The sequence below is a fragment of the Pelophylax lessonae genome (assembly GCF_965119305.1).
Source record: "Pelophylax lessonae genome assembly, chromosome: 2".
In the NCBI taxonomy this organism is placed as follows: domain Eukaryota; kingdom Metazoa; phylum Chordata; class Amphibia; order Anura; family Ranidae; genus Pelophylax; species Pelophylax lessonae.
In genome coordinates, this window is record NC_138769.1 from 614,751,344 (window position 1) to 614,776,362 (window position 25,019).

The 25,019-nt window shown below is 48.1% G+C and overlaps 1 protein-coding gene across 1 annotated transcript in view; it reads right to left on the reverse strand.

The window, feature by feature from the left end:
- Positions 1 to 25,019, reverse strand: part of RDX (radixin) — a 384,898-nt gene that overhangs the window by 19,195 nt on the left and 340,684 nt on the right. The window contains exon 13 of the mRNA XM_082244940.1: positions 5,471 to 5,728. Coding sequence (XP_082101066.1) covers positions 5,471 to 5,728 — 258 coding nt within the window. The remainder of the gene's footprint in view (positions 1 to 5,470; positions 5,729 to 25,019) is intronic.

Below are 25,019 nucleotides of genomic sequence, written 5' to 3' on the forward strand. Positions count from 1 at the left end.
GTCCCGATGAGGCACCGGGACAATTACCCCCTGAGCGAGGAGATCCTGCACCGCTTGATGCAGGTCTTGTAACAACCCGGGGTCAAATGAAGATTTGAGGGAAAGAATCTGTCCGCCGGCCGTGAAAGAAATTCGATCTTGTACCCAGATCGAACGATTTCCTGAACCCACCTGTCCTGAAATCGGAGCAGCCAAGGTTGGAGGAAACCGCGCAAATGACCCCCACCACTGAAATGGGTGAGGGCGCCCCTTCAGGCAGAGGCGGACTGAGCTGCCGCACCAGCTTGGCCGGATTTCTGTTTTCCGGCCCAAGGCTTTCTCTGGCCACCCTGGCCCTTGAAGGGTTTCCCCTTGTACTATGACTTGAAGGCACGAAAGGAACCCTGATTAGGTTTAAAGGCGGCACCCCGCTTGCCGTGGAAAAACTTGCCCTTAGGATTCTGGGGCAGCAGAGTGCTCTTGCCCCCAGTGACTCCCTTAACCAATTCATCCAGGGATTCCCCAAAAAGGCGAGACCCCGCATAGGGAATGTGAGCCACCGCCTTCCTAGATTTCTGGTCAGCCGACCAGCTCTTCAACCATATCAGCTGACTGTTAAGCACCGCGACACTGGACAGGCGCGCAGCTAAAGGGGCCTCATTTAAGGCCGCATCACACAAATACATGACCCCTTGATAAATCTGGTCCACCATCTCCACAGTAGTGGGTGGGGCAGAATCAGCCACGAGTGTGCGTCTGAGCACCTTGTTCCAGTCCGCCACAGCCTGAGCGGCCATAACAGAGGCGAAAATAGGCCTGAGCATGGAACCCGCCCCCACATAGGTGTGGCAGGCAAGCGATTCCAGCCTCCTATCCGTAGGATCCCTAAATACCGGAGAATCGTAGTCGACGCAAAATGATAGAGAAGTTGAAACCTCTTAGGCACCGTGAAGGTGTGTTTTAAATTGCGCCATTGTTCATTCACAGTGTGATGAAACTCAGCGGGGCAGGGAAAAACCTGCGCAGTCTTACAGGTCCTGTGTGTACCAAACGATGACACAATGTAGTGTTTCTTTAATGGCAGAAATCAGCGCATCCATAGCCGCGCGTTCCTCCGGCGTCCCGGGGGGGGGGGGGGGGGGGGGGAATCATCCACCCCTGTAACCTCCGCCTCCCCCTCAGACTCTTGCGGGTCCTGAGAAGAGCGAGACCCTGAAGGGGGCACGCTACCTACAGCAACCATGTCACATTCAGAATTAGAAGAAAAAGAAATCCTAGGCCTTTTTCTAGCAGCACGTTCAGACATCAGCACATCCATTTTGGACACCAAAGTCGCCACAACAGCAGTCAAATTAGTCAGGGTAGAGGATTCAGAAGAACTTGAATCCCCTACCAAAGCTGGAGGGAATTTGCTGTGCTGGGATTCCATTGCAAACAAATTTTTTTTTTTTTTGGAGGTACTGGCGCTTTAAGAGCGCCGTGGACCCCGCAGCACACCGCTACAATGCACTGTGGAACCGAGCCAGGAAGATTGCACAATGGAGAAAAAGAAAGGACAGCAGGACAGAGCCCTCAGAAGTGTGTTACCAGCTCCTATGATCGCTCCTGAGGAAAAGGAAGGAAGTGATGGCACCGCAGAGACTGAACAGAGGCTGCAGGCTAAGGAAACATGGATGCCTAGGCAAAGCAAATGGGAGGCTTTGGCAAAATGGCCACCGACGTTGCTCGGAACGATCGTTGCCATACACAAGATGGCGTCGTAAGGCGCCAAAATACACTACACACAACGCTATACAAGCGCCCACAGTGAAGCCAGACATGCTGCCCACACCTAAAATGGCGGACCGGCGGTTTTCAACACCGCAACGGTCGCCACACTAGTCTGTACCTCCAAGCACCTTAGTGACACAGGAGAGGGATCCCCCAAACCCCACACAGCGCAGGCTGTGGGAGAAAAACCCCAGCAGGGACCAGGATCAGGGAGCCCAAAAAACGCACAGACATAGGGGACACCACAGACACAGAGGACTGCCGAGCCCAGACAGAGGCCCCACACAGAGTGTACTTACCTGTACCCGATGGCGTGGGGTGCCTCATAATAAATGGAAAACCGTCCACCCTCAGATAGCAGGGGAGTGCCGCCAGCCAAAAATGCAGGACACCAGGAGTGCACAGACGAACCGTGCAGGTGTCCGGTGAGGTAGCCACCTCACAAGGCTGCATCCCTGGACAGGGATGGGTCGTTTGTGAGGCCAGGGCGAACACATAGCCTATTAAACGCTTGATGGCGGGCTGGGATTCCATCCGATCCTCTGTCCTGGCTAACCAGGACGACCAGTCCGATTCCCAGCTCTGCAAACTCCATCTTCATTCGAAGATCCGACTAACTAAAATCTGACAAAATAAACAGCTAGCAATGCAAAGAAAAAAATGACATTTTCAGAAAATAAAAGTATAAAATAGAAGAAGGCTGTAGCCCCAGCACAGGGAAGCCTGACTACTCCTGAACTAGGCAGAAGACAAACTGAGTTGGAATGGCTATTGCAGGAGGGGTATTGGACCAGTGGGACGGCCCCCATGGGTGTTTCTATGGTAATGCTTTTGTTTTAACAAGTCTTTTGCCTAGCTACTCCTAAGGAGAGGAAGTCAATACCCCCATTGTAAGAGAAAATTTGTTTTTCAGGAGTCCACTCTTGGAATATGGACTGCAGAGATCACTTGAGAGTGAGTTTCTGAATGATCTACTTTGCTTCTTCCAAGGCAGTCAGGCCCCTGACGCACTCTTGATGGTTAATATAATCAACTGCTGTGGCACTGGATGACAACACATTGATTGTGTGCCCCTTCATAAGGGGGTTCAGTGCTGAAGGGCCATCTGACTGCTCTGAGCTCCAACATGTTGATAGGAAGCTTCGCTTCTTTTAACGAACATGTTCCTTGAAATGTTAGGGAATGGAACACTCCTACCCAGCCTGACTTAAGTCTTTTGTGATAACTTTCCAGTGATAGGGAAGGAAGGACTTCCTTTCCGTTAGGACTGGGGTGATGACCTACCAAGATAGGGAATTCCTTGACTGGATTGACAGGAGAATTGGCAAATCTAAAGAGAAGGAGCCTGCATTGCTCCAGGCCAACAAGATATTTGGTTGGGTAGTTCTTGAATAGAATTGAACGATTGGTACTGCTTTGAAGGAGATTACCATTAGGCCTAGCATGCTTAGGGAGAATTTCAATGCCTATTGGATCTCATGACTCCAGCATGTGCCGTTAGAAAAAAAAAAAACAAACATACTTTTCTGCCAGAAAGACTTTTGCTTGGGATGCATCGAGGACCAGACCCAAGAATTTCTAGGTGAAGAGAAGGCTCAAGGCAGATTTGTTGAAAGCAAACACCCAGCTGAAGGCCTGGAGCATCTTAATGGTCTTGTGAACATTTTCTGAGAGCTGCAAGGGAGACGAGCCCTTCAGAAGTAGATCCTCTAGATAGCCGGCTTGAATGCCTTGAGTTCCAAGCAGGGCAAGCAAAGGTGCCAAAATAATTTTGAACACTGACCGCAGAGGATAGGCCACAAGGGAAGTGTAATAAAATGGTGGTGGTTGTTTGCCAATGCAAAGTGCAGAAAGCACTGATCAGGTGGGCAAATGGGAACACGTAGATGAAATCTGTGGACATCAAAGATGCCTATAGATGCCATGTATTCCCCTTGTCTCAAATCAATGCAAAATTTTGGAATTTGAAGGAATTTGTTGGGCTTTGGCACCATGAACAGGTTTGAGTAAAATCCTCTAAATCCATCTTGTGGAGGTTCTAGCAACAATGAATCTCTGGGACAAGAGGTGGTTCAGGGCATTTTGCAAATCTGACTGTCCTTGGACAAGTCTATTTTGTTCCCTTTGGAAACCACTGGTTGGACCCACGCTTGGAACATCTGTGACCCAGAGAGGTGAACCATAAGACGCTGCCCTCCCATTCTTAGGCGTGAGGGAACCCCGTCACTGTGAAAAGCTTTGAGGAAGGCTGGGAGGACCAAGCCTTTTGCTGAAAGAAAAGGCTAAAGTATGGTTTTTAAGTTGAGGCCTGGTTAAACCTGACAGTTGCTCTGCATTTTGAGGAGCTAAGGGCTCCTGAATAAGGTGCTTTTGGGACCTTCCACTGTGGAAGTAAAACTTTCCCACCTGAAACCTCTTTGATAAATTAGTCAAGTGTCTCATTAAACAGATGTCTTCCCTGGTAAGGTGCCTCTTGCAGACAGGTTCAGCTGTCCAAGCTTTTAGCCATAAGATTCTGGGCATGTGAATCTAGGTTAGGGCCATCCTGGAAATGTGTCTCATTACATATTTTAGGGTATCCACACAGAAAAGTAGAGCAGAAGGGAATTGCGGTGTAGCAGCATGATCCTGAAATACAGGGCCAGGTTGGTTGTTTGTCTGAGTTCGCTGCAGTTTGACATATTGAAATTGCAGCAAGAGCGGGCTGCAAGGCTGGGTATGCAAGATTAAAGAGTACTTTTAGGAGCATCTCTGACTTTCTATCCCCAGCCCAGCTTTGAAATGTGTAGACTATCTTGTAATAAATGCTTGTGGTGAAAGGGCAGGAGAAAGTGTCTGAATACCTTATAAGTGCTCTAATTGTAAATGGCATTAAAAAATGTGACCAGTGGTGTGATGCAATGCCTGGTCATCAAACCAAGACTGAGCTCTAAGCGGTTGAACATTTGCACCAAGTTTCAAAAGTTTTACACTGTAAGGTAAATAAATTCAAAACATAGCTCTGTTTTAATAATGGTAAGAGAGAAAGAGTGACCCTGTCTTACCAGTCCACAATGCTGGGCTGGGACTTCAAATGAAGTCCCAGCTTCACGTATCACAACGGCCATACCCCCGAAGGGGTCTTCAGGGACTGGGTTCCAAAGTAATAGACCACTACCCTGCAGCTAACAATGCATTTCACCAAGTGCCAAGATTAGCGCCCAATGATAATCCAGTGACTAAAGCGACATTACAGGCCATCCCAACAGTGTGAATTTTTTTAGCTTTAACAGCAGCATAAAATCTTCAGATCTGTTGGCAGGCTTCAGAGAGGACCGTTGTTACCCGTTTGTTAGCAGTGGTCTTACACACTCCATCCTGAGTTACAGCCGGAGTTCGACAATTGCAGGTAACAGAAGCTTTGCTTATAACAGATATAGATATTCTGTAACTCAGCAGAGTACAGATTGGACTGCAGCAGAGAGGACGCTGGCTAGACGCAGATAGCGGTCCACTCTGCTACCTGCGTCATTGAATGTTTTTGGCACCAGCCTCAAATCCTCAGTCAACAAAGACATTTAGTATTATTTTTAGAACTGTACCCTTTAGTAGTCTAATTAATTTTACTGGCAGTGTCCAGTATTTAGTTACATGCTTATTTCATTTGGTCATCCTTTGAGAAAAAAAATGTCTTGGTTACTGAGCCTCAATAGAAAAGAGGCTAAAACAAAGGACAACTTACCTGAAGCTGCTTCTTTACTCGCTCATTCTTTTGTGTCTCTGTTAGTCTTTCCTCCTCACTGCGATGGTTCATCACACCATCGTTAGACAGTTCTGCGCTAGCCTCAGCGCTGTTCTCATCCTGTTCGTCATGCTCGTGTTCGTTCTCTGCGGGCGCTACTGGGGGTGGAGGAAGTGGGGGTGGGGGAGGTGGTGGGGCAGACATCACAATTTTTAATTCTTCTTTGGTTTTTTCTAGATCTTCCTGTGCTGAATAAGCCTGAAAGGAAAGAGTAAAGGTTATATTCTTTATCACCAAAATGTGCTGTACAAGTTACAGAAATACAAGAAGGCCAAGGCTGTGAGTATTGTACAGAAAAAACAGGGAATAATTTATGGGAAGTCTATTGTTCACAACATTTTTTACTGTCCATGAGTTAATAAAAAACAAAACAACGTACCCCATTTATATAATAGCCCTGCTCCCTTTTTAGTAGAGCTGGGACACAATTAGAAAATCACAGATTTAATATCCAGTAATTCACTATAACCAAGTCTAGATAAAGCTGACAATACAGCTCTCACCTTATAGCGCCTTGTGCATTAGCCACATCTGTCAGGCACATTACTTAGACAAATTCAAATAAGGTCACAACAGAGGTTTTCAGAAATAGCATTTTCAATCTAGTCTCAAATATCAGCAACGTTTATGTAACCTGCCATAATGGTAAGATACAATTACATCTCTCTGGCATGTAGATCAAACAGCTTCATATAAATTTGCAACAATTGAGATTAGTCTGACCCGCTCTCAAGCCCTGAGTCATATTGTGAGATTAGGTGACTCTAGGCTTGACAAAGCATCAGACAGACACAAAATGTTGTATAACTTAATTGGAGCAGTTTCACCTACATGCCAGAAAAACACTGCAGCATCTCATTTTATAGTGGATTACATAGATGATGATATTTGAGACTAGAAAAAAACAGTGAAAACGCTCTAACTGCAGTCATCTGTGCAATACAACTGCTGCACACCACTTGACGGCCCCCTGAAATGAAGGACAGCTCAAATATCTGGGACATGAAAGAAGGGAGTAAGGCTTTTTTTGGGAGATGGGCATGATTTCATATACTTCTGTTGTTGGGCTTATTAGGGGACAGTTTGGGTGAACTGGCTCGGAGCTTAAAACTGTCCTAGTTTTAATCTGTAAATCTAAAAACAAACATTTAATATATCGCAGCTGATCAGTTCTTAGATGGGTGGTTGCATTAGGTTTTTTTTTTCTTCCTTAGGATTTTTTATTTTAACTTTCTAATCTGGCAAGAGATTCTTTCTGCCCAAGGAAGACGACAAGTCATCATTCAGTGCTGACTTTATAGAGCAGCAGCATTGTCACCCTAAGATAGGAAGTGCCTTAGGACTACAGAACCTATTCCCCTTTTTCTAGTATGGGATGAGGTGCAGTGGATATAAAAAGTTTACACCCCTGTTAAATTGTCAGGTTTCTGTAATGTAAAAAAATTAACAAAGATAAAATGAGAACTTTTTCCAACTCTAAATTTGACCTATAAACTGTACAACTTAGTTGAACAACAAACTGAAATATTTTAGGTGGAGGGAAGTAAAAAAAAAAAATAATATGGTTGCTTAAGTGTGCACACCCTTAAATTAATACTTTGTTGAAGTACCTTTTGATTTTATTACAGCACTCTTTTTGGGTATGAGTCTATCATCATCATGTCACATCTTGATCTGGCAATATTTGCCCACTCTTCTTTGTAAAAATACTCCAAATCTGTCAGATTGCGAGGGCATCTCCTGTGCAAAGCCCTCGCAGATTTTAAATCAGATTCAGGTCTGGGCTCTGGCTGGGCCATTCCAAAACGTTATTCTTCTGGTGAAGCCATTCATTTGTTGATCTGAATGTATACTTTTGGTCGTTGTCATGCTGAAAGATGAAGTTCCTCCTCATGTTCAGCTTTCTAGCAGAAGCCATGAGGTTTTGTGCCCATATTGACTGGTATTTGTAACTGTTCATAATTCCCTCTCTCTTGAGTTCCAGCTGAAAAAAAAGCCCCCAAAGCATGATGCTGCCACCGCCACGCTTCACTGTGGGTATGGTGTTTTTGGTGATGTGCAGTGTGCGCCAAACATATCTTTTGGAAATATGGCCAAAACTTTCAACCTTGGTTTCATCAGACCATAGCACATTTTCCAACATGCTTTTGGGAGACTTCAGATGTGTTTTTGCAAAATTTAGCCAGGCTTGGATGGTTTTCTTCGTAAGAAAAGACCTCCATCTTGCCACTCTACCCCATAACCCAGACATTTGAAGAATACGGGAGATTGTTGTTACATGTACCACCCAGTCAGTACTTGCCAGATATTCCTGCAGCTCCCTTTATTGTTGCTGTAGGCCTCTTGGCAGCCTCCCTGACCAGTTTTTTTCCTCATCTTTTCATCAATTTTGGAGGGACTTCCAAGTCTTGGTATTGTCATTGTTGTGCCATATTTTCTCCACTTGATGATGACTGTCGTCACTGTGTTCCATGGTATATCTAATGCCTTGGAAAAATGGATTTTTGTAAAATCTTACCGTAAAATCCTTTTCTCTTAAGCTCATTGACAGACGTAGTCCTCCTTGATTAATATCAACTCGGGTTATACTGCCCTCTACAGGAGTAGGACTAGACAGGAAAGAAAACGTTCTGGCCACACCCTAGGGGCAGTCCCAGAGGGTATATCCTCTCACTTCCTGCTACAGCAAATCAGTTATGTCACAAAGCAGTGTTTAGAGAATTTAACCCAACTCAAAAACAGAGGGGCGGGTACTACGTCTGTCAATGAGCTTAAGAGAAAAGGATTTTACGGTAAGATTTTACAAAAATCCATTTTTCTCTGTCGCTCATTGACAGACGTAGTCCTCCTTGATTAATATCAACTCGGGACGTCCCAAAGCAGTGCCACAAATGAGGGGTGGGAAAATGGAAATCAAAATCCAATGTAGAAGGCCCAACCGGTGCCAACTGGAAGTTTTAAAGGCTCATCAATCACACGATGAGACTCAACTGAAATTCCAACGGAAAAAAACCCTCTAGGTAGACCACCGGTCTCCTCAAATTGCGGCCTGCAAAACCTTGCGGCCAAATGAGGCATCCGCAGATGCCATCACATCAACTTTATAAAATTTTGTAAAGGTATGAACCGACGACCAGGTAGCTTCCTTGCACACCTGGACCACTGACGCCTGATGGCGGTAGGCCCAGGAAGTACTGAGCGCTCGAGTGGAGTGCGCCTTAACAGGTAACTTAGGATTCCGACCCTTAATAGAATAAGCCTGTACCACCGTCTGTCTAATCCATTTGGAGATAGTCGCGGCAGATGCAGGCAACCCCTTTCTGGGGCCATCCGTGATCACAAAAAGTGAATCCGTCTTACGGAACGATTCCGTAGTCTTCAGGTATACCCTGATTGCCCGAACCACATCCAAGGAATGCAACGCATATTCCTGAGGATGATTGGGCTTAGGACACAAGGAAGGTAGCACAATATCTTCATTCAGATGAAAATCTGAAACCACCTTAGGAAGAAAGGATGGCTTCGGATGAAGAACTACCTTATCCCTATGAACCACTAGATATGGGGAATGGCATGATAATGCAGCCAGTTCTGACACCCTGCGTGCAGAAGTGATAGCCACCAAGAAGGCCACCTTCTGGGATAATGTAAGCAAGGGAATCTCCCTGATATTTTCAAAGGGAGGTTTCTGAAGAACCGACAAACACCAAATTAAGATCCCAGGGTGGTAAGGGAGCGCGCACTGGCGGAGCCAAGTGCCGCACCCCCTGGACACCAAGGAATGAGTAGCCAAAAGCTTCTGAAAGAAGATTGCTAATGCTGAAACCTGACCCTTGATAGTGCTCAAGGATAGTTTCTGCTCAACCCCCTTTTGCAGAAAAGCCAAGATTCGGGTCACCGAATATTCTAAAAAAAAATCCTGCCAGGACCGAAGATCCTAGCAAGGAATCTAGGTCCTTACTCCTAACTAGACAGAAAAAAACTGATTTGCTGTAGCAGGAAGTGAGAGGATATACCCTCTGGGACTGCCCCTAGGGTGTGGCCAGAACGTTTTCTTTCCTGTCTAGTCCTACTCCTGTAGAGGGCAGTATAACCCGAGTTGATATCAAGGAGGACTACGTCTGTCAATGAGCGACAGAGAAATTCTTTTTATACCCTTCTCCTGAATGATACCTTTTAACATTGAGATCCCTCTGATGCTTTGGAAGCTCTCTGCGGATCATGGTTTTTGCTGTAGGATGCGACTAAGAAAATGTTAGGAAAGACCTACTAAAACAGCTAAACTTTATTTGGAGTTAATCAGAAGCACTTTAAAATGATGGCCGGTGTGTACTGACTCCTATTTAACATGTTTAAATGTGATTCCCTTATTCTGAACATAGCTACATCCCCAGTTATAAGAGGGTTTGGACACTTATGCAAACACAGAATTTTAGTTTTTTAGTTTTACTCTCCCCACTCTCCCTAAAGTCAAGAAGTGCCATGCTGGTGATAGACTTATACCCAAAAAGACAGAGCTGGAATAAAATCAAAAGGTGTTTAAACAAAGTATTAGTTTAAGGGTGTGCACACTTATGCAGCCATATTTTATTCTTATTTTTAGTCCTATTTTTTCTTCCATCCACCTAAAAGATTTCAGTTTGTTGTTCAACTAAGTTTTACAGTTTACAGGTCACATTTAAAGGTGGGAAAAGTTCTGAAATGATTTATCTTTGTTTATTTTATTTACATCACAGAAACCTGACATTTTAATAGGGGAGTGTAGACTTTTTATATCCATTGTATTCTGAAGTCAACAGGGAAAACACATTTTAAACTTTAACTGCCAACAAAGACTAGGCACAAGAAGCTATCAGTTGACAAGATTTCAGGCAGCATTTGTACTTTTTGAACAGTAATAACAAAACTATTTTAATGGTATATTTACCAGACAAAAAGAGAACAAAAAGGACTCAATGTTAGAGTTTACATACAAATTAAAAAAATAAAATGTGTGGGTGGGCAGAGGGAGGGCTCTGGTCAAGGTAACAAAATATCGAATCATATTTCTAAAGCTGGCCAGTCACAGAGCAATCTGTAACCTCGGTTTTGCTGGTATTAATAAAAATCTTTAAAAAAAAAAACAAAAAACAAATCAAACAGTATCAGACCCATACATAATAGTAGCCCCTAAGGGTACAGGAACATACCAGGGCATTATCATACGCCAAATCAGAGAAACAAAAAAAAAAAAAACAACCAAACGCCCCCCCCTTGGAATCTCAACTTCCCATTTTAAGTGGTTGTTAAGCCACTCTATACCATCCTGTCTGTTTCCCGCTCACGTGGCCTGTCGGCTCTCTCCTCTTTCCGGCTGACAGCTCCCTGCAGCGGGCAGGGCCAAGGATTCCTCACTGATGTCAGTTGGGAGGGGAGGAGAAGGGGAAGAGGAGAGAGGTGGCGGGTCATGTGAGCGGCGAGTGGCACTCTATACTTGTAAAGAATGGCTTATTTTTATAAAAAACAGATACAGGGCAAACAGGATTATTAAACAGGCTGTAGACAGAATATGAAACTTTAAATGAAACTACAGCAGCAGGAGAGGAGGGGGGGGGGGGGGGGGAAGAGGACAGGAGGGCTGCGGATGATGGAGGCACGTAAACTTACCACAGTGTCAGGGCTCAGCAGCCATGGTATACCGTGGTCAGTTTACAGAGGGGAGGACATAGCCAGGCAGGATCAGCCAGGTATTTTAGGTGATAGAAGGGGCCAAATTACACAGCAAAGCACTGTGCTGTATAACATGCTTTAAGGGAATATACTCAAAATAAGTATAATGACTAAGCCCCTCCCCTTCATGACATTGTTGAAAAGGGGCGGAGCATGGGTGACCCTAAAATTATGCCCCCCCCTGAAAAAAGTTCTGCGGACGCCCATGAGAGGGGCGGGTGCTGCGTCTGTCAAACTTCAGAGAAAAGGATTTTACGGTAAGTTCTTACAAAAATCCAGTTTTCTCTATTGTTCATCGACAGATGCAGCTCCATCATCTTTAGAACAATGGGATGTCCCAAAGCAGTATAATCATGAGGGGTAGGAAAACAATGCAAGAAGACGTAATTCCCCAAAGGCTAAACCTAGCCAACCAGGTAACATGGAGCTCAACCAGGAACAACTGGAGCTTACCTAGAAAAAACAAACACCCTCAAAGAGAAACAAAAAAAAAAAAAAAAAAGATTCTCTTTAACCACTTAAGACCGGAAGGATTTGCCCCCCTTCAACCATTTACCGACCGCCCGCCGCAGTTGTACGTCGGTACTTTGATGCTAAATACTGGGGTTATGGCAGCAGATAGCTGCCATAACCTCGGTATTTTTGAAAACAGCAGGTGATCGGCTTTCAGATAAGGGTGGCCCCGCGGCGGATTCACCGCAGGATCTTGCTTACGGTGTGGCGGAAGAGGTGCCCCCCCCCCTCCCGCCACATCCCGGTCGTTTTCCCCGCTTACCGGACCCGCCAGCAGCGGGGAAACCCATCCGGTCCTCTCCACACAGACAGGAAGTCGAGTGAGGGCAAGATGGCCCTCGCTCGATTCTATGGTCTTGGAGGGCCGGAGCGACGTCAAACGTCGTTGCCTAGCAACCGGCTTAAAGAGCCGATAAGTAGTTTTCTAGCAAAAAAAAAAAAACGGAATTTTTGTAAAATCTTACCTGTAAAATTCCTTTCTCTGAGTCCTCCGACAGTCGCCGCCATCTTCATATTCGTCACAATGGGGTATTAGACTTTGCTCCGTAGGAGTAGCTAGGCAACAGAATATGTCAATATTAAAGCTTTTAACATATCCCCACCCCAGGGGGTGGTCCCCTCAGTCTATACCCTCCTGCTTCCTGTTTCATATCTCAGTTTCAGTGGAATAGCAGTAGAGTACCTAAACCCCAAAAGAGGGGCGGGGGCGGCGACTGTCGGAGGACTCAGAGAAAGGAATTTTACAGGTAAGATTTTACAAAAATTCAGTTTTCTCTTACGTCCTCCGACAGTCGCCGCCATCTTCATATTCGTCACAATGGGGACGTCCCAAAGCAGTGCAAACATGAGGGGAGGGAAACGCAGCCGCGCCTAAAGGCAACGCAGTCTCCACATCAAAGAAAGCAACCTTACCAAAGGAAGGAAACCATCTGGGCAACATGAGAAAAAACTTGCTCAACGGGAGCAATAACCCAGGAAAAAAACAAATAACCCAGGGATAAAAAGAAATCCCAAACAGCCCAAAGGTCCAAAACAAGGGACCCTAAGGGACCGCCGCACTAGAACCGTGCGGCCAAAGGAAGCATCTGCCGATGCGTGAACATCCACTCTGTAGAATAGAGTGAAGGTGTGCATGGTCGACCAAGTCGCCGCCCTACACACCTGGGCCACAGAAGCCCCATGACGACAGGCCCAAGACGTACTCAGAGATCTGGTAGAGTGCGCCTTCACAGGCATAGGGGAAACTTTTCCCTGCAAAGTATAGGCCTGTGCAATGGCCTGTCTGAACCAATTGGCGACGGCAGAAGCCGACGCCGCTACGCCCTTCCGAGGACCCCCGGAAGGACAAACAAAAATCCGACTTGCGAAAAGATTCAGACGATTTTTGGTGAATCCTAATCGCCCGAACAACATCCAAGGAGTGCAACTCCACCTCCTTCGGACGTTTAGACTTCGCGCAAAGCGAAGGCAAGACAATGTCCTCATTGAGGCGAAATTCGAAACCCCCTTCAGAAAAAAAGAAGGGTTAGGTCGCAAGACCACCTTAACCAAGCGAGTGGCCAGATACGGACATTTGCAGGACAAGCTGCCAGCTCCGACACTCTGCGAGCCGAAGTGATCGCCACCAAAAAAGATGACCTTCTTGGACAACATAGACAACGAGATCTACCAGATCCGTTCAAAAGGACCATGTTGTAACACGGACAGAACAAGATTCCAGCCCTAAGGAGGCAGAGGCACCCTCCTAGGAGGGACCAGATGCCCCTGAACAAAAGTGCCAACCAAGGAGTTAGATGCCATAGGACGTTGAAAAAGAACGGCCACCGCAGACACCTGACCCTTGATCGTAGCCAGCGCCAAACGCTGGCAACACCCTTTCGAAGGGAGGACAACACCCTAGACACCGAGTACGGGCGAGGTGAAAACCCCCCCGGACTCACACCAGGCAAAATAAGCATTCCAAGTACGGTAATTGACCTTCCCCGAGGAAAATTTCCTCGCGTCGATCAAAGTGTGAATGACCTCAGGGGAGAGACCCCCTATCCCTCAGGACCTCGGTTTCAACAGCCAGGCCATCAAAGCCAGCGACTGTAAAGCAGGATGGAATATCAGCCCTTGAAACCGGAGATCTTCTCGAAGAGGCAGACGCCACGGAGCGTTGACCGCCAGAAACACGAGGTCTGCGTACCAGGACCGGCGAGGCCAGTTCGGTGCCACAAGAATCACTGTGTTTGGTTCCGAGTTCAACCTGCGAAGGAACCCGGACAGCAATTGAATCGGTGGAAACGCATACATCAGTCGATACTGATGCCACGGAGCTACCAACGCGTCTGCCCGAGGAGCGCGCGTCCTTGCCACGAACCTTTTCACCTTGTCGTTCAGACGAGACGCGAACAGGTCTACCTCCGGAAGACCCCACTTCGCGCACAACATCTGGAAGACATCCGGGTGGAGGGGCCAGTCCCCCTGGTCCAGGAATCGGCGGCTCAGACAATCCGCCTGCCAGTTCTCCACCCCCGGGACGTGAACCGCCGATATCGCCGGGACGTGTGTCTCGGCCCAAAACAGAATGCCGGCCACTTCCCGAGCCGCTCGGGCACTCCTGGTGCCCCCTTGGCGATTGACGTAAGCCACCGCCGTGGCATTGTCCGTCTGCACCCGAACCGGACAGCCCTGCAGCCTGTCCGTCCAACGCCAAAGGCAGAGATTCATCGCACGCAATTCCAGAATGTTGATCGGAAGGGAGGATTCCTCCTCCGACCAAGTCCCCCGGGCGGACAGAACGCCCAGGACACCACCCCAGCCCGACAGGCTGGCATCCATGGTGATCACCGTCCATGAAAGAGGACGAAAAAACTTGCCCCCTGACACCGTCAGGGACCGGAGCCACCACAGAAGATCCCTTCTGGTGCGATGGCTCAACTAAATCTGGAGATCCAGAGATTGCGGTCGCCCGTCCCACCTGGACAGGATCTCCGCTTGGAGACCCCGCGTGTGAAACTGGGCGAAGGGAACCACCTCGAAAGCCGAGACCATCAATCCCAAACATCTCATGCACGTCCGGAGTGACGAGCACAGAACGTCCCTGAGGGACCTGACTTCTTCCCGAAGAGTCCTGAGTTTGTCGTCCGGTAGGAAGACCTTCGCCTGGACCGAGTCCAGAATCATTCCCAGGTAGGGAAGACGAATCGACGGACACAGCGTCGACCTTGGAAAATTTATCGTCCAACCAAACTCCTGTAGAGTCAGCATCGTGAAGGACAGGTCCTCCTCCAGACCCTGGCCGGTCGCAGACCGAACCAGAATATCTTCCAGATACCCCAGGACAGAGATGCCCTGGGCTCTCAACAAAGCCAGAAACCGATACAAGCACCTTGGCGAAAACCCGTGGAGCCGAAGCGAGACCAAAAGATAACGCCACGAATTGGTAGTGATCCTCCGCAATGGCGAATCGAAGGTACCTCAGGTGACCCTCGAAAAACGGGATGTGAAGGCACGCATCCTTCAAGTCAATGGAAGCCATGAATTCCCCCAGAACCAGGGTAGCCACCACCGACCGCAGGGATTCTATGCGGAACTTGCGAACCCGCACAAAGCGGTTCAGAGCCTGTAAGTCCAGAATTGGACGTACCCTGCCCTCCTTCCTGGGCACAGCGAACAGATTGGAAGAGAACCCCCGAAATCTGTCCCGATGAGGCACCGGAACTACCTGAGGGAAAAAATCTGCTCCCCGGCCGAGAGAGAAAACTCGATCTTGTAGCCAGAACGAACGATTTCCTGAACCCACCTGTCCCGAACATGGGCCAACCAGGGTTGAAGAAAAAACCGAGCAAGCGTCCCCCCACCCCAGAACTGGGTGAGGGCGTCCCTTCAGGCCGCATTGTTATGGGCAGCGGGTCCGGACTGGCCGGACTTCTGCATGCCTGACCACGGCTTCTTTTGGGAGCCTTGACCTTTGAACGGCTTGCCCTTATAGTGCTCCCGAACGGCGCGAAAGGACCCCTGAGAGGGCCGAAAAGAAGCATGCTTCTTACCAGGAGCCGCCTTAGCCTTGTGGGATTGGGGCAAGAGCGTGCTCTTACCACCCGTGATCCCCTTTATCAGTGTATCCAAAGATTCTCCAAAAAGGCGAGATCCATTATAGGGCAGATAGGCTAAGGTGTTGCGCGAAGATTGGTCCACAGACCAACACTGCAACCAAACCAGGCGGCGAGACAATACCGCCACACTGTGTACACGTGCAGCCAACGGTACTATATCCAAGTCCGCATCACACAAATACATGACACCCTGATGGATTTGATCCACCATATCCAATGTCGCCGGTGAGGCTGAATCAGCCACCAGGACGCGCCTGAGTACCCGCGTCCAATTTGCGACAGCCTGGGCTGTCATAAGCGAAGCAAATAGAGCCTTTAGCATAGAACCCGAATAGAGTAAGTATGACGGGCAAGTCTCCGGACAGTCTCCTGTCCGTAGCATCCCGGAACACCGGGGTGTCCCCTGCAGAAATCGCAGTGGACTTATTCAAAACCGCCACCGCGTGATCCACCGGAGGTGGCACACACCACCGCTCATCAGTAGCGGGCGTGAAAGGATACCGCAGCCTGAACCTACTTGGTACAGCAAAAGGCTCGCGTATATTGCGCCATTGTTCCTTAACAGCGCGCTGACAATCATCAGTGCAAGGAAAGACCTGCGATGTCTTGCGTCTTTCTGCGTCCCATAAGCTGCCAGGGCAGCAGGAGGACATGGTTCATCCTGTAAACGCAGTGTTTGCTTGATAAAAGCAATCAATTCATCCATGAGTGCAAGCTCTTCAGGCGAGCCAGGGGGAAAATCATCCACCCCTTCTACCTCAGCCCCCACCTCGGACCCCACAAGATCCAGGGAGGAACGGGACCCCGATAAGGAGACCCCAGCTATAGCAGCCCCATCACCATCACCCTCTGAATCAGAGGAAATTGAAACTCTGGGCCGGTTTGTGGATCGAGCAGCCACAAGCATTTGCACCTGAGCAGCAATGTTAGCCACAACCGCAGCCAAAACCCCCCCTGGGGGGGAAACAGCAGTCCCTTGGTCACCCACCAAAGTGGTAGGAAATTTGCTTTCCTGAGAAACCATTGCCCCAATACTATGCCGGAGAATAAAGGGTTAACAGCCCCTTAAACAAGCGCGGCGAGCGCTGCCCACCGCGCACACACACTAGCACAATTTTGACCCCCACAGGGAGAAAAAACTTAACTCAGGCAAGGAAATAGGGATAGGGAGGTAAAAACCTGTAAAGACCACCGCTGCTGCCTCGATTGGTGCGCCCAGGGAAAGGAAGCGATGCAACACAGGGCGCTCTATGAAAGCCTATGGAAGGCTACAAGAAAATGGCCGCCTGCAGTGAGACCATGCGGCCAGAGTGAGCGCTGCCAAAATGGCGCCGTTTGGCGCCGAAAACGCCGCTCCTCCACCTCAGTGAAGTGGAAAAAACACACCACAGTATATTAAAACATGGCGGATCGCCGCAGCGGTCGCTGTAATGTGCCCCAAACATGATATAAACATGCCCCACAGCACACAGCCGTTCACACATTCACAGTCTGACACAGATAGTGCCGCACATCCCCCCCTCCTCGCAGCCCACAGCATGCAGCAAGAGAGATAGGGAACTTAACAGTGTGAACACAGGCAGGGTAACACAGTCCCAGACGGACACCCCCCAGACAGACAGGTCCCCACACAGATACACTTACCTCCTAGATGGCGTGGGGAACCCGCACAGGCGAACAAGCCACTGCACATGTGACAGGGAGAGTCGCATCCAGGACGCAGCAAAAAATGGGGTTGAGAAACCGCACAGCGTCCAGTGAGGCAGCCACCTCACCATAGCATCCCTGCACCGAACAGGGATGGGTCGTTCATTGTGCCAGGAGCGTTACCTGGCTGAACGCTCGATGGCAGGCTGGGAAGCCACTGACCCACAACCTGCTAACAGGGGGATCAGCCCGAGACCCAGCCCGCACGAATCCTCTTCATCAGAAGAACTAACTAATGCTGACAAAAATAACAGCTAAGTAAAGAGAGAGAAAAAACTCAAACAAAAATCAAAAAAGAATAGAGAAAGGCTGAGACAAAATGCCCCAGCATAGAGACATCCAGCTACTCCTGACAAGCTAGACATTGAAACTGAGATATGAAACCGGAAGCAGGAGGGTATAGACTGAGGGGACCACCCCCTGGGGTGGGGATATGTTAAAAGCTTTAATATTGACATATTCTGTTGCCTAGCTACTCCTACGGAGCAAAGTCTAATACCCCATTGTGACGAATATGAAGATGGCGGCGACTGTCGGAGGACGTAAGAGAAAAATATATATATAAAATATATATATTTTAGCTTGTAAACACAAAGTGTCAAAAATAGGCCCGGTGGGTAAGTGGTTAAGGACCAGGCCCAATTTTGCAATTCGGCACTGTTAATTGAATGGACAATTGCGTGGTCGTGCGACGCTGTACCCAAATAAAATTGATGTCCTTTTTCCCCACAAATAGAGCTTTCTTTTGGTGGTATTTGATCACCTGTGCAATTTTTTGCATTATAAACAAAAAGAGTGACGATTGGAAAAATATATATATATATTTCACATTCTACTATATGACATTCTCAAAAAAAAGAAAAAAATGTAAAAATCTAAATTTAACATTTTAGGTCAATTTGTTTTCTGCTACATATTTTTGGTGAAAAAAATAAAAATAAAATTGCAATAAACGTATTTTGATTGGTTTGCGCAAAAGTTATCGCGTCTACCAACAACGGGAAAGATTTATGTAATTTTTATTTATTTATTTTATACTAGTAATGGTGGCAATCTGCGATTTTTTGCAGACTGCGACATTGTGGCGGACTGATCGAACCCGACTGATATTTTTGACACTTTTGCAGGGACCAGTGACATTACTACAGTAATCAGTGCTAAAAATATGCACTGTTACTGTAATAATGACACTGGCAGGGAAGGGGTTAACATTATGGGTGATCAAGGGGTTAAATGTGAGCCTAGGGGAGTGATTCTAACGGGGGGGGGGGGGGCTTCTAAAATGACCTTAGAGACATGTGATCCTACATAGAAGGATCACAGTGGCTCTATGATCATTGCAGGGAGAACGGTCAGCTGTGTTTACAACAGCTCACCGTTCTTCTCTCTCAGCAGGGAACGATCGTGGGTGTCAGGCGGTAATCTGAGCCGCCTGGCACACGCATCGGCTTCCCCTATGACGAGCGGGAGCGGTAGCCTCCTGAGAGCGAGTGAAGTATGCCTACGTCGCTTTGCCCAGGAGCGGAAGTGTATCTGCGGTGGGCGGTCATAAAGTGGTTAAACAGAAGCCTGCAAAACCTTGCAGCCAAAGGAAGCATTCCAAGATGTAGACTTTGTAGAATTTTGTGAATGTATGCACAGACGACCAAGTTGCTGCCTTGCAAACATGGAGCACCGACGCCTGATGGTGAAAAGCCTAAGAGGCACTCAGCACTCTAGTAGAATGCGCCTTCACAGGGAAAGGAGGAAACTGACCCTTCAGTGAATAAGCCTGAACTACCGTCTACCTGATCCATCTGGATATGATTGCAGCAGACGCAGCCAATCCTTTACGAGGTCCTTCGGCAAGGACCAAAATAGCGTCTGATTTTCTAAAAGACTCAGTGGCCTCCAGGTAAGCCCTGATTGCCCGAACCACATCCAAGGAATGCAAGGCAAATTCCTTGGGATGCTTGGGCTTGGGACAGAGTGAAGGCAGCACAATGTCTTCATTCAGATGGAAACAGAAACCACTACCTTAGGAAGAAATGACTGATTAGGTCGGAGTACCACTTTATCTCTGTAAACCATTAAAAAAGCAACCTTCTGAGACAATGAAAGCAGAGGAATCTCCCGAATGTTCTCCAAGGGAGGTTTTTGAGGAACAGATAATACCAAAGTTAGATCCCACAGAGGTAGCGGGGATCGCCTCGGGGGGAGCTATATGGCAAACCCCCTGAATAAAAGTGCGAATCAGGACAAATGCGTAGCTAAAAGGCATTGGAAAAACACAGCCAGAGCCGACACTTGGTTTTTGATAGTGACCAAAGCCAACTGTTGTTAAACACCTTTTTGAAGAAAAGTCAAAACCCTAGCCACAGAGAACAAGCAAAGGTGCACATTCAAATGATCCACACCATGAAATGTACAATTTTCACGTACGATGATAGATCTTCCTGGAAGTAGACTTCCTGGCCTTCAGTATCAGGAATCACTGAATCAGAAAGACCTCTATCCTTCAATACCTGGCTTTCAACAGCCACACCGGTAAAGCCAGCGACTGTAAAGCAGGATGGAAGATCGATCCTTGGGACAGCAGATCTTCCCTGAGAGGAAGTCTCCAGGGAGCATCGGTGACAAACCTTATCAGGTCTGCGTGCCAAGACCAGCGAGGCCAGTCTGGGGCCACCAGAATGACCGGAACCCCTTCCACTTCTATCCTGGGAAAAAGCCTCAACAGAAGTTTTAGCGGAGGGAATTCATAAAACAGCAAATACTGACTCCAAGGAGCCACCTGTGCGTTTGTGGCGTCGGCCAGAGGCTCATGAGACCTGGCGACGAACCTCTGAACCTTCTTGTTCAGTCGAGAAGCAAACAGGTCGACCTCGGGTGTCCCCCACTGGACACACAGGAGATGAAAACACCTGCGGGTGTAGGGACCACTCCCCCTGATCCAACACCTGACAACTCAGGTAACCCCCCTGCCAGTTCTCCACACCTGGGATGTGCACAGTAGAGAGAGCTGGAACAAACTTTTCCGCCCAATCCAGGATCTCGGCCACCAAGACACTCTTGGTGCCCCCATGATGATTGATGTAAGCCAGAGTCTTTGCAGTCTTTGTGTTGTGACTCAACCGAAGCAAAGCGTCCTAGGACTTTGGATCTTTGCTCCATTTGATGTGAATCTCCCTTTGTAAGGGTCTCGTGTGAAACTGAGCAAACGGAACCGCCTCGAAGGTTGACACCATCAGACCCACGGCACGCATGCAAGTCCACAGAGAAGGCAGATTACTTGCCAACAGCAAACAGATCGCCCCCTGCAACTTGTGTAGCTTGTCCGGAGGAAGAAAGACTCTCGCCAACGCGGAACCCAGAGTCAGGCCCAGGTAACCCAGTCTTAATGAAGTTATCAGGGCAGATTTTTTTAAATGGATGTTCCAACCGAACTCTTGCAGAGTCCGTACAGTGATCGTCAAGTAGTCCAACAGGGCTGAATGAGAGTCCGCCCTCAATAGGAGATCGTCCAGGTATCCCAGTACCGAAATCGCCCGTTGGCGCAGTAATGCCAACACCAGAGCCAGCTCCTTGGTAAAGACCCTGGGGGCAGAGGTGAGATCAAAGAGTAAAGCTACAAATTGATAATGCTCCTCTCCTACAGCGAAGTGAAGTAAAAGCTGGTGTCCAGCATAGACAGGGATGTGTAGATATGCATCCTTGATATCAATAGAAGCCAAAAAGTCTCCTTGGTGTAAAGACGCCACTACCATTCGAATGGATTCCATTTGAAACTTCTGTACCTCGGTTCACCTTGAGGGTCAGAATTGGACATACTTTCCCTTCTTTTCTGGGCACAGTAAACAGGTTTGAATAGAATCCCTAAAAGCGTTCCCAAGAGGGAACTGTCACAATCACCCCTTGCTCCTGCGTGCCGAAGGCACGAAGGGGCCGCCTGTGTGCTGAAAAAATAAGGGCACTGTTTTTACGCAGTGACTCGCCCTTAGTGGATTCCAACAAAGTCCCAAATAGGCAGTCCCCGTAAAGGGGAGATCTGGAGAGCCTTTTTAGAAGCCTGACCTGCAGACCAGCTTTTTAGCCACACCAAGTGTGGTTACCATTATTGCGTTTAGAACAATGCCACTGACGCGCGACAATTTTGTCACAGTAGGCGGGAAAAGGGAGTACCCTTGCCTCCTTTAAGAGATCTGCGGGCCCAGAGGGAACCGGTGCCCCCATGTTAAAATTTTCTGCACCGATACATTCAGTGCATCCACCAGTGCCCTTGCATGCACATGTGCAGTAAAAAAGGAATCATCCTCACTGCAGAGCACCCGAAGTGGGGGGGCGCAGACCCATTAGAGTCGCAATATGCTAAGCTCACCCTGGGAGCATAACAAACAGGGGAGGTCGCCGACCGCAGTCCCGCAAGGAGATGCCGGCTAAAGACCATAAATTAAATAAGGGGAAATAGCCCCATATTAGCAGAGTACCCCCACACAACAATGTCCCCCACGGTTCATGGGGGGCACTAGGCAGTCCATATGTCCACCCCCCCGAGGAGGGGGGGGGGCGGATGCCCATCTGCTGCTATATCACCCTGGTCAGCCGCTCAAACCACCTGGTCAGCAGCTCGGTCAGCCAGCCTCTAGTAGGCCCTAAAGCTGAGGCCTAAATTTGGGGCCTGATCCGGTCGTGGGTCCGTCAGCTTTATCAGCAGTTTGGACAGCTCGGTTAGGAGCTCGGACAGCTGGACATGGTACACGGACAGCCGCGAGTAGGCCACAAGTCGTGGCCTCAATTTTCGGTCCAATCTGGCCGCGTGAGGTGAGCTGTCGGCATCCGCCGGTCAGCTCAGTCTGGCACTTAAGACAGCCTGACATGATACCCAGACAGCCGCTGCCTCAATTTTTGGCCCGATCCACTGTGTGAGGCGATCTGTCGGCATCTGCCTGTCAGCAAAGTCAGGCACTTCGGACCGCTTGACATGGTACTCGGACAGCCAGGCACGGCACGGCACGGCACGGCACGGCACCCAGACAGCCGCGAGCAGGCCGCAGGGCACTGCCTCAATTTTTGGCCCGATCCAGCCACGTGAGGTGCAGACCCGCAAATGTAGAAACAGCATCTCCCCCTCAAGCCTATAACTGCCTCAGGTAGCCCAAAAGACATCCCTGCCCGAGTCACTAATCCCCAGGGGGCTGGGAACTTGCTCAAAGACTGGTCAGCAACAACTGGGGGGGGGGGGGTGTAGGATGGGGCCAAAAGACCACCGTGACTGTTAAAGGGGCTGGGGGAATGGGGGAGAACCCAGGGGTCCGACCATCCCTAGGAGGGGCCCACATCCACCCCGAGACCGCCAGAGGATTGGGGGGACAGTATTACTCACCATACCACGGTACCAGGTGGGAGCCACTCTTAACAGACCACCTCCCACCCGGGGTGGGGGGTGCTGTCAGCCAGGGGGTACACTGCGACTAAGGGCGTTCTAGGTTGATCGTGTCCCAGCGAGACTTGTCCACTTGTAGGCTTGTCTCCATCCACTGGAGCACTGTCGTGGCAAGGCATAGTTCAGGACTATACCTGCTCACGCTTGCTGGCCAGGCTGGGAGACCTAAAGGGTCTAGATTATACAGTCTGAAACTACAGCCCGCTGTTGCTTGTAGTTCTCCAGGAACTAACTAGCAAAAACAAAAAAAAATATCATAAAATAACATTTCCCTATTAACAGCTAAGACCGAAGTCCCAGCAGGGAGCTAGGTCCCATTCCTAAACAAGGCAGAAACAAAACTGCAGGCTAAAGCAGAGTGTGTGGGGTTATGCCTGCAGGAACCGCCCCCATAGGCGTGGTAACATTTTTTTCCTGCCTAGTGCCTCTTTGATAAGAGGAGCATAACCCATTGGTCTAAAGATGGAGCTGCGTCTGTCGAACCACAGAGAAATCAATTTTGCTCAAATATCTTCATGAAAAGCTTAAACTTAACAGACCTAAAACTCCCCCACATCCTTCTAATGAGCTTTAAACACCGTTAAATAATGTTGGAACATACTGGGAAGAAAATTATCTTGTTCAGCTGAATTAGAATGCAGGAGAAAGTCACTGATTGAAAAGAAGGCTATCAATCCAATAAATATGACAGACAATTAATCGTTGCAACCCCACTGTGTGCCATAGTAGTGTGGGTGGAGAATGAAAATGTGTTTCTGTAATTGGACTTCCAAGCATGATCATCATGTGTGATCAGCTCTGGGTATACCTAGTCATTTTTGCGACAAAACTAACTGCAGGCAACTTTTTTGTTTTCTATAGGGTGGGGAAGTGTTAGAACCTCTGTCAGTTTTTTTTTAATGGTGGTTTGTGTCCATGTTAAAAGAACTCCTCTTTTCCTGTTTCACAGATAGGGAGCATCAAAGAGAGAGAAAAAAAAATGATGATTAAATCTAGAATAAATATTGTGTGCACTTCCAAAATACTGGTCAAAACTGTAAATAGGCAATGTAATAAGAAAGCTTTAACACTTCAGTTAAGAGCTAAATTAAAATGATCACTTTGAGGTTTTCTATTGTGTATAATACAATGCTTAAGTGTTAAAGGAGTTGTAAAGTCAAGAAGGTTTTTTTTATCTCAACGCATTCTATGCATTAAGGTAAAAAGCTTTCTGTCTGTAGCAGCCCCCCCCCCCCCCCCCAGCACTCCCTAATACTTACTTGTGCCACCTCTCTCTGGGCCGAACAGCAGCTCCGTATCTGAATGAACACACAGAGCTGCAGCTCGGCTCGGGTGCCCCCATAGAAAGCGGCTTGCTGTGGGGGCACTCAATAGGAGGGTGGGGCCAGGAGCAGGAACGAGGGACCCGAGAAGAGGAGGGAAGTATAACATGTTTGTTATTTTTTTATTTTTATTTTTTAAAACGAGACTTTACAATCACTCTAACAAATGCATTGGTAACCAAACTGTATGCAAGTTTCAGTGTATTGAATGTTTATATTTTGCTTATATTCTTGACATGTATTATTTTCTATATTTTACTTTATTGATGCAACGAGAGTGCCGACATGCCTCCAGAGAAAACATACAAAGGAGGTGAAAGACTTATAGAAAAACCAGAGGGTTGCTCTCTCTAGTGCAACAGGTGTAGGTTGGTGAGTGAGATCCCCAGATCTGCATTGGAATTATTTCAGTTGAGATTTAGCAAAATCCTACCGCTCACCCTCCTAACGCCATCTTTACTGGCTTTTGGTTCACATGGTTTTGAGGTGAACCATGGAGGAGAAAAAGATGGAAGCTGGGGAAAGATCCCAACTTTGTAGTCGGGATCCACCTAGATGCCTGGGCCGGCAGCAGGCTCAGCCTATGAGAGAACAGAGCCAGCTATTCCCTTCCCCAGTCCAGCACTCAGAGAGCAGGTGATTGTGTCTCTGCTCAGAGTGGAGAGCAGGTGACTGTGTCTCTGCTCAGATTGAAGGGGAGAACTTGGCGATCGGCG